This window comes from Bufo bufo, chromosome 5 (assembly GCF_905171765.1).
Source record: "Bufo bufo chromosome 5, aBufBuf1.1, whole genome shotgun sequence".
NCBI lineage: Eukaryota > Metazoa > Chordata > Amphibia > Anura > Bufonidae > Bufo > Bufo bufo.
In genome coordinates, this window is record NC_053393.1 from 89,236,645 (window position 1) to 89,251,539 (window position 14,895).

The 14,895-nt window shown below is 43.8% G+C and overlaps 1 protein-coding gene across 1 annotated transcript in view; it reads left to right on the top strand.

Moving 5' to 3' along the window:
- PSKH2 (protein serine kinase H2) overlaps window positions 1-13,833 on the top strand; it is a 35,878-nt gene extending 22,045 nt beyond the window's left edge. The window contains exons 2-3 of the mRNA XM_040432448.1: window positions 1,130-1,796; window positions 13,022-13,833. Coding sequence (XP_040288382.1) covers window positions 1,130-1,796; window positions 13,022-13,339 — 985 coding nt within the window. The 3' untranslated portion in view covers window positions 13,340-13,833. The remainder of the gene's footprint in view (window positions 1-1,129; window positions 1,797-13,021) is intronic.
- Window positions 13,834-14,895: the final 1,062 nt, after the last annotated feature.

The window sequence follows — 14,895 nt, forward strand, 5'->3', positions numbered from 1 at the left end:
TCACACTAGCGTTTTTGCTGGATCCAGCAGGGTTCAGTAAAAACGCTTCCTTTACTGATAATACAACCATCTGCATCAGTTATGAACGGATCTGGTTGCATTATCTTTAACATACCCAAGACGGATCCGTCTTGAACACCATTGAAAGTCAGTGGGGGACGGATCAGTTTTCTATTGTGTCAGATTGTGTCAGAGAAACGGATCCGTCCCCATTGACTTGCTCCGCATACCAGGACGGAAAGCAAACCGCAGCATGCTGCGGTTTGCTCTCCGGTATGAGAATGGAACGGAATGAATTTTGGAGCATTCCGTTCTGTTCAGTTACGATTTGTCCCCATTGACAATGAATGGGGACAAAAAGGAGGCGTTTTTTTCCGGTATTGAGACCCTATGACGGATCTCAATGCCGGAAAATATTAACGCTAGTGTGAAAGTAGTCTTACCCATTGTTGTCAACGGGAGTCCGCACTGCCATCCATACCACTGTGGGTTATTTCTACAGATATTTCCAGACATTGTCAAAAAGAGACATGTTCCTAAATCCGCAGGGTCAGCTTTGAGTTTTTGCCGCAGATTCCATGGTGGATTTTTCCAGTGGAAAATTCTGCTGTGTAAACATACTTACCATGTGCTTTGGGTGTAGCAATTCCATATTTGCAAGGATTCTGAGCAGAAAAATGGTGCAGATTGTGTTATGGAATTCCTTTTAAATTTTCCACACATTTCACCATCTGCATTGCAAAGGGTGAAATCCTATGTGAATATCTGTGCCACATGTGAAGTTATGTGCGGAGTTTGGTGTGGACATTTTTTAGCAGTGTGTGAATGAGACCAAGGAATCACCATGTTCAGGCTGGTGAGACAACAGTAGAAAATTCACAAAAAGTCCTATTTTACAACAATTCTAAGGTAGTTCAAACTGAGTTCAGACCATAATATCCTCCTTGGCTTGTTCCTTGTGTTACATCTGTAGTGATAATGCATTGTGCATAAATTATATGTATTAGATTGCTGGTAACAGACATCTGTATTCTATTTGAAATACTGAATAGAGAATTTACAACAGGGCACTTGATACATGAGCTAATAGTTTGCATTTTTGGTTCTGATTAGATTTTTCTTCTTTTAGATACAATATCAAGGCTCTTATTGGAAGGGGAAGTTTCAGCAGAGTGGTAAGAGTTGAACATAGAGCTACACGTCAACCATTTGCCATCAAAATGATTGAAACAAGAGCGAAAGAAGGCAAGGAAGTCTGCGAGTCAGAGCTTAACATCCTCAGAAGAGTCAGCCACCATAACATCATCCAGCTCATTGAAGTGTTTGAGGCTCACGACCGAGTGTATATGGTGATGGAACTAGCCACAGGAGGAGAACTGTTTGACAGAATTATTGCTAAAGGATCCTTTACTGAACGAGATGCAACCAAGGTGCTCCAGATGGTTTTAGATGGTATAAACTACCTCCATGGACTTGGAATCACACACAGAGATCTAAAACCAGAAAATCTTCTTTATTACCACCCTGGAGCTGACTCCAAGATATTGGTCACTGACTTTGGCTTGGCAAACTCTGGTAACAAAGGAGGGGACTGGTCGATGAGGACCATATGTGGGACTCCTGAATACATTGCACCTGAGATTATTCTGAGAAAACCTTATAGTAATGCAGTGGACATGTGGGCTCTTGGAGTCATTACTTACATTTTACTAAGTGGATCTATGCCCTTTGAAGATGAAAACCGAACCAGACTTTACCGGCTGATCCTTAAAGGAAAATACAGTTACTTAAGTGATGTAAGTATACAGGTTCTATATTCGGAATTGTACCTTTAGCTCTTAAAGGAAATGTGTCACAATTTTTTTTATCTGCCAGTTAAAACCATATTATTTCTGATGCAGATTTATTTATTTCCTGAACATGATTATAGCGGCGGCCATCTTGCCTGTGCTGTTCTTAACAGCATTTACAAAGCATTAAAAAAATTGCTTTATGGCAGCCCCATGGGCCATAGGCACAATGGTCAGGAGGCACCTCATTGACTTCTATGGGAGAGCTTTCTAGGCATGCTCTGTGACCCGTGCAGAGGTCATTGTATAAGGAAAGAATAGAAAAGATGTAGACAATCACCTATTGTGAATGGTGGATCCTGTCTTATCTGTACACACAGGTGATTTCTCCTTATCATTACAGGCAGGTTTAGAATAATATATACTGTAGCTGCAGTAACGTGATCTGCAGAGATGCTCTAGAAGTATTATACTCACCAAAGACCTGTGAATTAGTTCTGGAGAGCATCTCTTAAATCAATGAAAATCTATTGCGTAGGTAAGTATACACCAGTGCTTCTCAAATAGTGGGGTGCGCCCCCCAGGGGGGGCGCCAGGCTCCGTAAAGGGGGGCTCGTTCAGGGCCGGCCTTTGGGGTGTGCGAATTTCTTCTGTATAATGCCGGCAGGCAGGCCGGGCGGCCGGCCGGCGCGTCCCTCAGTGATGTAACGTGCCTGCGCCGCCTGCTTTATGAATGAAGCAGGCGGCGCAGACAAGTGACGTCACTGAGGGACGCGCCGGCTGCCCAGTCCGCCTGCCAGCATTATACAGAAGAAATTCGGATATACGGTACTATTAGGAGTGAGGGGGGCATGTTTAATAACTTTAAGCGGCGGGCACACGGAATCTGTGGATGGCACAGTTATGGGCTGGGGGGGCACTGTGGATGGCACAGTTATGGGGTGGGGGGTCTGTGGATGGCACATATATAACAGTGCCAGCCACAGATCCCCCCCCATAAGTGTCCGTCATCCACAGATCCCCCCCCATAAGTGTCCGTCATCCACAGATCCCCCCATAAGTGTCCGTCATCCACAGATCCCCCCCATAAGTGTCCGTCATCCACAGATCCCCCCATAAGTGTCCGTCATCCACAGATCCCCCCATAAGTGTCCGCCATCCACAGATCCCCCCATAAATGCCCGTCATCCACAGATCCCCCCATAAGTGTCCGTCATCCACAGATCCCCCCATAAGTGTCCGTCATCCACAGATCCCCCCATAAGTGTCCGTCATCCACAGATCCCCCCCATAAGTGTCCGTCATCCACAGATCCCACCATAAGTGTCCGTCATCCACAGATCCCCCCCCATAAGTGTCCATCATCCACAGATCCCCCCCATAAGTGTCCGTCATCCACAGATCCCCCCATAAGTGTCCGTCATCCACAGATCCCCCCCATAAGTGTCCGTCATCCACAGATCCCCCCATAAGTGTCCGTCATCCACAGATCCCCCCATAAGTGTCCGTCATCCACAGATCCCCCCATAAGTGTCCGTCATCCACAGATCCCCCCATAAGTGTCCGTCATCCACAGATCCCCCCATAAGTGTCCGTCATCCACAGATCCCCCCATAAGTGTCCGTCATCCACAGATCCCCCCATAAGTGTGTGTCCGATCCACATTTCTTTATTTTTTTATTCTCTTATACGTTAATAAGGATACACTGTTATGCAGAGGTGTACTTATAACAATTTTATAGACAAATGATACTATTTACAGTCGCGCGGGGGGCGCAAAATGTTTTCTTCTTCCTAGGGGGGGCATGACAGAAAATAATTGAGAAGCAGTTGTATACACTAACAAGATGACTATATGTTCTATTGTGTTGGAATCTATACAACTTAGGCAGGGTGCTAGGGCTTCTTAAAGAAACCAGCTATGTATGACTTACTGGAAGTGCTTCATATCATGGAGACTTATTGGCAATGTTCCATGGAATAAGTACAAGCAAAGAGGCTTCTCCCAAGAAAAGAGAACCATCTGACTAGCACCAACTTGTGGAAGTGGCTCCTTATGAGTCAAAATTCTTCTTTGAAGTTGGAAGCAATGAGTATTGGTATCTTACACATTTAGGGGGGGGGGGGGACATTTATAAAAAAAAAACAGCCTTTTACTTTTTTTGATAGTCCCTGCAAAGGGAATGGTAAGTATAGCACTTCTAGCACTGGTATTACTCACTGCTCCCTGGTCTTCTGCCCACACCTGCTCTTTGTCCTGACATCATACAGCATCAGGACGTGGTGCTGGAGTAGGAGGGGTAACTTGTTTTATTTATTTTTTGTCTGATTTGAGGACTGATGAAGCCTGGGGTCTGATTTCGGGTCTAATGAAGATTGGAAGTCTGATCAGAGGTCTGATAAAGATTGGGGGTCTGATGAAGATTAGGGGTCTGTTATGGGGTGAAGAAGAGAGTTACTAAATGGATTTTTAGCTCTGTATATACAAAAGAGGAGAAAGAAGCTGATATCTGTGGTGCTGGGGCTGTTAGTACATCCAGTAATATACTCAATTAGCTAACTGTAGATATGGTCCAAGCTAAGTTAAATAACGTAAATGTGAACAAGGCTCCAGGTCCAAATGGATTACACCCAAGAGTTCTTAAAGAGTTCAGTTCAGTCATTGATGTGCCCCATTTATAATTTTTAAAGATTCTCTAGGTACTGGTACAGTGCCAAGTGATTGGTGCAAGGCAAATGTGGTGCCCATATTCCATAAAGGATCTAGGTCTTTCACAGGTAATTATAGACCAGTTAGCTTAACTTCTGTCGTGGGAAAGATGTTTGAAGGACTCTTAAGGGACTATAGGAGTATGTGACTGTAAATAATATTATAAGTGATAACCAACATGGGTTTACCAAGGACAGAGGTTGTCAGACTAAGTTTATTTTCACACTCGCGTTTTCGCTTTCCGTTTGTGAGATCCGTTCAGGGCTCTCACAAGCGGTCCAAAACGGATCAGTTTTTACCCTAATGCATTCTGAATGGAAAAGGATCCACTCAGAATGCATCAGTTCAATCTCCATTCCACTTTGGAGACAGACACCAAAATGCTGCTTGTAGCGTTTTGGTGTCCGTCTGATGAAACTGAGCCAAACGGATCCGTCCTGGCACACAATGTAAGTCAATGAGGACGGATCAGTTTTCACTGACACAATCTGGCACAATAGAAAATGTATCGGTCCTCTATTGACTTTCTAATGGTGTAATACAAACGGATCCGTTCTGTACGGATGCAGACGGTTGTACTATCTGATTGGATCCATCCATGACAGATCCGCACAAAAGCGAGTGTGAAAGTAGCCTAACCTGATTTGTTTTTATGAGGAGGTGAGTAGTAGCCTGGACACAGGGGCGGCTGTGGATGTCGTGTTTCTGGATTTTGCAAAGGCTTTTGATACTGTCCCTCATAGACGTAGGTAAAGTAAGGTCTATAGCAGGGGTGCACAACCTGCGGCCCGGGGGCCACATGCGGCCCTTGATACCATTCTGTGCGGCCCCCAACCATCTGGTAACAGACATGTATGCCTATGTCTTGTGGCTGCTCACATTTATTTTTCATGTATTTCTCCCATTAGATGGGAGTCCTGGAAGTGTAACCAGACATTTATGTTATATAATGTGTGTTCAATATGCCATAAGTACAATATTTCAGTTGTTAATACACCTTTAAATTTTAATTTCGGCCCTCGTCATTGGTTCAGTCTGGCAATGTGGCCCCCAACCAGGAAACGTTGTGCACCCCTGGTCTATAGGCTTGGAAAGTAGTTTGTAATTGGATTGAAAACTGGCTGAAGGACCGTGTCCAGAGTGTTGTGGTCAATGATTCCTATTCAGAATGGTCCGGGGTTATAAGTGGTGTACCCCAAGGTTCAGTGCTGGGTCCTCTATTATTTAATTTATTTATTAATGATATCGAGGACGGGATTAATAGCACAATTTTTTTTTTTGCAGATGACACTAAGCTGTGTAGCACTGCGCAGTCTATGGAAGATGTCCATAAAATACAAGCTGACTTGAACACTCTGAGTGATTGGGCATTAACTTGGCAAATGAGGTTCAATGTTGATAAATGTAAAGTTATCCATCTTGGTAGTAATAATCTCCGTGCTTCATATGTCCTAGGGGATGTACCACTGGGAGAGTCACTTATAGCGAAATATTTGGGTGTGCTTGTAGATGGTAGATTAAATTACAGCATACAATGTCAATCAGCTGCTTCTAAGGCCACCAGGATATTGTCATGCATTAACGAGGCATGGACTCGCGAGGCAGGAATGTAATATTACCACTTTATAAAGCGTTGGTGCAGCCTCATCTGGAATATGCAGTTCAGTTCTGGGCACCAGTCCATAAAAAGGATGCTCTGTAGCTGGAAAAAGTACAGAGGAGAGCGACTAAACTGATAAGGGGAATGGAGGGTCTTAGTTATAAAGAAAGATTAAAAGAATTACATTTATTCAGTCTTGAGAAGAGACGTCTAAGGGGGACATGATTAACCTATACAAATATACATAAATGGGCCATACAAAAAAATACGGAGAAAAACTGTTAAATGTCAAATGCCCTCAAAAGACAAGGGGGAACTGCCTCCGACTGGAGAAGGAAAAGTTCAGTCTCCAGAAGCATTAAACTTCTTTACTGTAAGAACTGTGAATCTGTAGAATAGACTTCCTCAGGACGTGGTCACAGCAGGAACAGTTTTTAAAAAAGGGTTTAGATTCTTAAAAGTAAATGACATTAATGGCTATGAAAATGTGTAGAAATCTGAGTCTCACTTTCTTCTGGGATTCGCGTCCCCACCTATCTCTTGGTTGAACTTGATGGATTTATGTCTTTTTTCAACCGTATTAACTATGTAATATTTTTTTTCTTATTTTCCACCTCTTAAATCTAGGTGCTTCTTATGGTCAGGTGCATTTTAGAGAGAGAAAAATACGGTAATTTATGATGAGAAACAGGCCTTATCATAAATTAGACGCATCCTCTGGCAGTCCATGCGCCTAGACCAAAATCCACTTCAGTTTCTAGCTGGACTAGATTTCAGTTGTCATTTTCACCAATAACATAGCGGTCTCGATAAATCTACCCATACAGTATATCTTTTAGCGCTGGCTTAGATTAATGAAATGCTACCTTACACTTATCAATCTGTTGCTTCAATCTATAGAAAACATACTTTTTTTTACTCCATGTGCACCCTTGCTCTTCCTTCTTCCTCTGCCAGTCCTTACCTCTCAATTCTTGAGCTACAGGATCAGGTCAGATGACAATGCAGAAACCTGGTCCTGTCAATCCAGATTAAGAGGGAGGGCTGGCACAAGAAGCAAGTATTTCGTTTACAGCATAATAAGAAACAGTGATAATCCTCTTCTCAAGGATGGATGGGCAAGTTTTTTTTTTTTTTAACTGAGTTACTTTTCGCATTTTAATGAACTTTTAACGAACTGTGCTTTGTCATAGTTAAACCATACAATCCTGCTCTCAGCATCCTTTACATGTAATATGCTACCAATAATCTTCTACTGAGAATGTTTTACTTTAGCCTATATAGCCTAGTACAACTGTAATTGTGGAGGGACAGACAAAAGGGTGGTACTGGTACTCATCAAAACTTCCACCTGCTGTTTTTCGTTACCTAGTTGCCAGTGCCACTAGTTGGACTCTTATGACTCGGCAATGATGATGTGGATGTTGACCATGGGATGCTGACCCTTTGGCAGTTTTCCCCGTGGGTCCCTATGATTGCTTCTTATAGACCTTCCTATAGACCTGTCACCAGTCCACTTAAGGTTTGACATCCAAGGTAGCTGTCAATCAGAAATGACACATCCATGGAGTCAATAAAGGCTAGCTCCACCCTAATTGTCCTTCAGTGGTATAGGTTCTCAAGTGCTAAGGTTCACTTTTTAACTAAACTTTGTCCTGAAAGAATAAAATTTGTTTTTTATCCCAAAATCATGAAATCTGTTGTTCACGTTCTCTAGGCGGTCCTATCAGTGATTGAAGTCCAGGAGGCGGTCCTATCAGCGATTGACTGCTATCTATGTATACACGGTCATAGAGGGAAGGCTGTAAATCACTGATAGGACCGCCTCCTGGACTTCAATCACTGATAGGACCGTCTCCTGGACTTCAATCACTGATAGGACCGCCTCCTTGACTTCAATCACTGATAGAACCGCCTCGTGAACTTCAAAGCTCCGAATGAGCAGGAATTTAAATGAGTAAATTAGAAGTTATACTAAATCTTTTCCCACAAAACTATATATCAATCTGCTCAGCTCCTCCTGCTCTATAACTTGCTGCCTGCAGCTCAAACACCATGTTCCATGCTACAGGTTCCATTTAACTGTTTAAAGAAAAGATACTCATGGAGGCAGCCATGTTGGTTAACCATGTGACCACCTTCTTACTTGTCCATAGCCTCATCCTTTTCTGTGCACGGGCTGAACCAGTTGAACTACTGTCCAGAAGAGGAATTCAGCTATACAAGGGTAAGAAAGTAGTCACGTGATGAAACCATGTAACTCCATTTTGGTTGCCATGGACAGGATGGCCATGGCGGTAGGCTGTTTACATAGCTTGTGGAAGGGTAACCTGATGACTTCTGGCAAGCAGTTCAGATGAGGTGTGTTTATTGCGGCACAGCATGGACTGTGTCCCCATTTATAGTACTGTATATTAACATTTAAAGGCTATGGATACCTTTGAGTCATTTTTATTGATTCAGATGTATTTTAGACTAAAATATGCATTTGTGATAGGTTTTTATTAAAAGGTTTGCTTGGTGTGGCTTCTGCAGCTTGCATGTTTCACAGCACCTAGCAGTTTCAGAGTGTCGTACTGTGATGTATCTGTCAGTCTATCTGACAGTTCAGTCTCCAGAACCCCTCTTTCTCCTCTTATGAACAAAAATCTCAGCTGACTTATGTCCACAACATGGTTTTGATTTGGTCATAAATCAGCTTAGAACATCAATCTAAAGAGTACAGTATGGCATTACACATTTGCTATGTATTGTGAAACATGCAGGCTGCAGAAGCCACACCAAACAAAATATTTAATAAAAACCTATTACAATAATGTTTTTGGTCCAAATCAGTAAAAAATGATGGTTGTCCATATAAGAGATATTTTCAAGTGTTCTTATTTTTTTTCCAATATAATTACAATTACTTCCGAATTTTACAAGGTCTAAGGGTGGGTTCACATCACGTTTTTGCCATCCACTAAAAGTATACATTGGGGAAAAAAAAGAATACAAAAGTGCAGCACACCACGTTTTTGTATCCTGCAGAGTCCAGTAAAAAAAACTGTTACGTTAACGTATACTTTTTAATTTTTTACAATAAAACTCAGTGATGAACGGATGCCACTGTATGGCATTAGTCTGAGACATTTGTTAACGTATACTTTTATTGTATATGTTAAACGGATGGCAAAAACATGATGTGAACCCAGCCTAATATATTGATGCTTATTTAAAGGGGTTTTCTCATCTCAGACAATGGGGGCATATCGCTAGGATATGCCCCCATTGTCTTATAGGTGCGGGTCCCACCACTGGGACCCGCACCTATATCGAGAACGGAGCCCCGAAAGTGAAGGAGAGCGCACTGCGCATGCGCAGCCGCCCTCCATTCATTTCTATGGGACCGCCAAAAATAGCCGAGAGCTAGCTCGGCTATTTCCGTCTGCCCCATAGAAATGAATGGGAGCATGGGCTGCGCATGCGCGGCACGCTCTCATTCACTTCTATGGGAGAGGCGGGGATTAGCGCTTGGTGGTGGACGGACCCCGGGAAATCTGGGGTCCTCCAGCCACAGCGCTCCTCGCTCCGTTCTCGATATAGGTGCAGGTCCCAGAGGTGGGACCCGAACCTATCAGACAATAGGGGCATATCCTAGCGATATGCCCCCATTGTCTAAGATGGGAATACCCCTTTAAGCTGGCATAATAGAAATGGAAATTCACAGAAATGTTAGATAACCATCTCACCACTGCGAGATAGATGATTAACCCAAGTCTTCAGTGACCATATATATTACTATTTTAGGTAATTTATTAATACTGTACTTGAAACAAGTTATCTGATATGTATCCAGGGAAGACTAGGGAAACTGGGCACCCAGGGCCCCTGTCCCTAAAAGAAGTCCCCTGGGTATTTTTTGGCTGCTGCCCCAGATCCCAGGGGGTGCACCCCTTACAACTGTATCAAATTTCTCCAGATTTGAGTGGCAGAGCAGGAGGTAGGGATTTCATCACCATACAGTGCAATGATTGCTGCATGATGTTATCATTGGCTGTCACTTGTTACCGGGTCAAATATCTCCCCATGTAAAAAGACCCTAAGGGCTCATATACATTGCAGAACCTTGTGGAAGACACATGTACAACAGTGAAAGGAAACTGTACAACTCTGTGCACTTATAGGTTTCATTGGGCACTTTGTACAGCAAGCCCCTGAGGAGCCGGAGCAGAGGATGTGGTAATAGCCCTAATGAGATGTTGTGTCACGGTGTACTCTCTCAGGCTGTCGCTCCTTGGGGTTCGGTGCAGTGAAAATGTGAACTGAAGGAATCAGGCAGACATAAGAGAACAAATGGATAACTTGTGGTACACCCAGAAATAATAAATACAAGATGAAGTCTCTGTCACCAGATGATGAGGTATGATGGCTGGTTAGAGGGGAATCTGAAATATGCTGGCTAACAAAGTCTCTCTCCTGATTCTTCTTTAGTACGGCTTTTAAGCTGGCACCTGTGTCTGTAGGTGTCCACTACATAACACAGGATTTCAGATTTGCCTATCCTGCCCTGGTGTGATGGGTCTTAACTTGTTCTCCCTCACCTTGCAGAGACATTGGTCACGTTGATGAGTGTCTTAACTTGCCATCCCCCACCTTGCAGCAGTGTCTGTAAAGCTGATTGTAACTGGTCACTCTACGCAATTTGATGGATTTTTGGAGCCTTTGGACGTTCCTGTTCCCCTGGAGTAGTGTTCCCTACAGTGGAGATGGATTTTTTGCCCTAAGGGCTGATGGAATGTGTTCCCTGTCTCCTCACTAGCCTAGCTAGCTCTTCCCTCCAGCCCACTGCTATCAAGGTGGGGAGGTATGGAGTGGTTAGATCCTTTCTTAGGGCCACTCATACACCATCTGCTGTGATATTGCATTTGTGTGAAGACATTTCCCCACAGAAGTGTTTTCTGATGGAGTTTGATGGAGCATGATTTTATTTTCTGTTGGATTTGTTTAGTACTTGACTGATACTAGAAACTATCATTCATTAGCTTTGCTCACCTGTCCTTGTTTAAATGCTAATATAATAGAGATTAAAGGGGTTATCCCACTTCGCCTTTTCATACTTACCTGCTGCCAGCGCGCCGTTCACTTCCTGGATTCTGGCTGGGGGCGGGCTTCATCTTGATTGAAGTCTTCTCCCGGCCGGGCTGCGCGCTGGACTGAACATGCACGCCGCCGCGCATGCGCGATGGTGACTTATTCCTGGGCAGTATAGTACAGAGCCGGCGTGCGCGTTCGCGGCTTTGTACTATTCTGGCCAGGAAGAAGTCACCATCGCGCATGCGCGGCGGCATGCGCGTTCAGGACAGCTAGATGGTGCTATAACCACATTAAACACTTCAGGAATACCAAGACTTAGGCAGACGTGATCTGTAATGATTCTCTAACTCTGCTGGGCAGAACACTTTTAACTTTCTTTTTTTGCTGTTTTCAATATGCATTAAAAAATAACAATGTAACTTTATTCTACAGGTCGTCAAATTGCAGGATTTTAGGAGAATTATTTAAAAAAAAATATTTTTTATTATTTTTTATTTGCCCCTAGGGCATATTTTTGGTTATTGCCTAAATAATACTTTGGAATACATAGGCCCAGATTTACTAAAGTGTCTGCCCAAAAAAATGTCTACAAATTGCTGCAGGGGAGGTGGGGCTTAGCAGAAAGGGAGCAGAGCTTCATGGGGCCAAAAAGTGTGCCACAATTCTGGCATAAAAATCTGTCTCAAAGTAAGCCAATCAGTAGTTGGTATAGAGTCAGAGAATAGTGTCTGTCCCTGCACCACATTTATCTTCCAGCCTGAACCCCTGTGATAAATCCGGTGCATGTCTACACAGCCTCCTTACGCCATCTTTAGGATTAGTAAATCTGGTCCTGTATTTCAAAGCATTACCTGTTGGGACCAACACAGATGCCTTCAGCTGCCAAGCACACATGCAACAGGTCAGCCAGTTTCATAGATACAAAACTGCTGACAGATGCCCTTTAATAAATCTGTCTAAAATGCCTACTTTTTCAGCTTTTGGTGAGCATAAAAGATTGTGCACAATCTGCTAGGCTAGGTGAGTATTCATTTTGGAGATACTAACGGACCACCATATTGTGTCGTGGGAAAATAAGTGGACATCATATTATGTTGGGGCACATACGGGGCATCATATTGTGTTGGGAGCACATAGGAGGGCATTCATCCGCATTAGAGCACATAAGAGGCATTATACTGTGTTATACTTGTCAGGGCATAAGTGGGCAGATGTGCAAAAGTGGACATCCTACTGTGTGAAGGGCACAAAAGAAGACGTCATATTGTCTGAGGGGCACAGAGAGGGCATTATACTATGTGTTAGGGACAGCATATTAGCACTATGATAGGGCGTGCTTTGGGGTGGACCTTAGTGGTGCTACAAGAAGGTACTTAGCGCCCAAGATATATCTTTGCTTGGGGCTCCAGAAATGCGAACTTTGACCCTGATGTGGGTCACAGTGTTTTTAAGTGCTGGGCTTGGGGAGCAATGTCCACTAAGCTGCTCCCCTCCAGCATCAATACCCCCCTGGCTTGGCTTCATTGACATAAAGAGAGACATGTCAGTCAAGACAAGCTGGGTGACGAGAAGCTGGTGGGAAGACAGACGGAATAAAATACAGTTCATTGTAATTAGGGAGCCTGTCAGTATTTCATGAAATTGCTGACAGGCTCCCTTTAACAAACCTAGAAATAATTGTTACTGTTTTCTCTGTTCTTTATCATAATTATCCCCCTATTCAGTGTTTCCTCTTTTAGACTCTGATATAGCCATTGTATAGCTACAGTATATTCATATTATTACTATATTACGTGATATGACTAATGTTTTCCAAAGAATGAAGATGTAATTGTCTCTTTTCAGCCATGGCCAAGTGTTTCCAATCTTGCAAAGGACTTTATAGACCGCTTACTCACTGTAGACGCCAAAGACCGGTTATCAGCCAGTGATGCCATCCAACATCCGTGGATCAAAACCATGGCGGCTTCATCATCCATGAAGAACCTTCATAGGTCAATCTCCCAAAACCTAAGAAGAAGAGTCTCATCTCGATGTCAGAGTACCATGTCCGAGCAGTCAATGAAGTCTGGTAACTCCAACAAGTCCCGGAGGATGAAAGAGATTATGGAACGCAATATGCGTTATCATGCACACGTCGTGAGCCATGAGGTCTCGCACTGAGCATGTCACACATTGTTATACCTCTTCCACATATTTTTTATTGATAGTTTACTTTTCACTCATAGACTTTTTATATAAAAACTCAACACGATAATGAGAACCCCCCAAAAAAACAATAGGCTTGTCACTAATGTTGCTGAATTATCCCTGTATATAATACGATGGCAAATAATGTATATTTACTACTCGGCATGTACCGGATGTCACTATGTGTGTGTTTAATGGGGGTGGGGGATTGGAAATATATCCATTATCCAAGGTTTTATATATTTGCACAATAATGGACTTAAAGGGATTGTGCCATGATTCTGAATATACATGTATCCCGCCCAACAGTTATAGCTCTTATACCACTTTCCCTAAATACTTTCATTTATCAAAACTGCCTTATTCTAAAGTTATTAGCCTACCATCGAGCCCTGTGGCAAATCAGTTTTGAATTCAGTTGCTATTGGTTATGTCCTGCCGTGGAGTCTTGTGATGCTCACAGCGCTTCTTTTTCTTCCCTTCAATAACCCCTCCTCTATGTGCAGTGTCAGTTAGATGTCTGTTATGAATGGACGGATGGACAGACAGGCAGTTAGATAATAGACAGACAGGTAAACATAAAGATACATTTTGTTCTAACAATGATGGACATTAGCACAAGTTGTGTCTGTTATAAATCCCGTTACACAGAGCATTTTGAATATGTGGAAGTAGAAAATGAACTAGTGTCATATGTTCTGCTGATATACATCTCATTGCTCTAAGGCAGTGGTCGGCAAAGTGCGGCTCGCGAGCCACAAGCGGCTCTTTTGATCCTTGAATGCGGCTCTTTGGTGCGGGCTGGCGGGTGGGCGGCCTCGCAGTCATATCGCGCCACTCAAGCTGCTTGCAAAATGTCCGTCATGCGCCTCCTGCCCCGTCTGTCTGCTCCTTCCACTTTATGAATGAAGCAGGCAGGCGGGGCAGGAGGCGCATGACGGAGGGTGAGATGTCACTCTGCGCACAGCAGCAGAAGGGCGGGCAGCGGCGGACTTACGGCAGAACACCGGCCATGTGAGGAGTGGTGAAGAGGCCGCCGCTCAGGAGGAGCAAAATGTCCTGCAGCAGAAAGGTAGGAGCTGCCCCCGGTGTGTGCACAGCGCCGGGCACTGCACCAGCCCCGCCGCAAGTGTCCCTGCCTCCTCCCTTCCCCCCACTAATACATTACTTTACTTACTGGAGGGCACTTATGGGGGATATCTGTGGAGGGCACTTATGGGGGATATCTGTGGAGGGCACTTATGGGGGATATCTGTGGAGGGCACTTATGGGGGATATCTGTGGAGGGCACTTATGGGGGATATCTGTGGAGGGCACTTATGGGGGATATCTGTGGAGGGCACATATATAGCATCTTATGCTATATATGTGTCATCCACAGATATCCCCCATAAGTGCGTCATCCACAGATATCCCCCATAAGTGCGTCATCCACAGATATCCCCCATAAGTGCGTCATCCACAGATATCCCCCATAAGTGCGTCATCCACAGATATCCCCCATAAGTGCGTCATCCACAGATATCCCC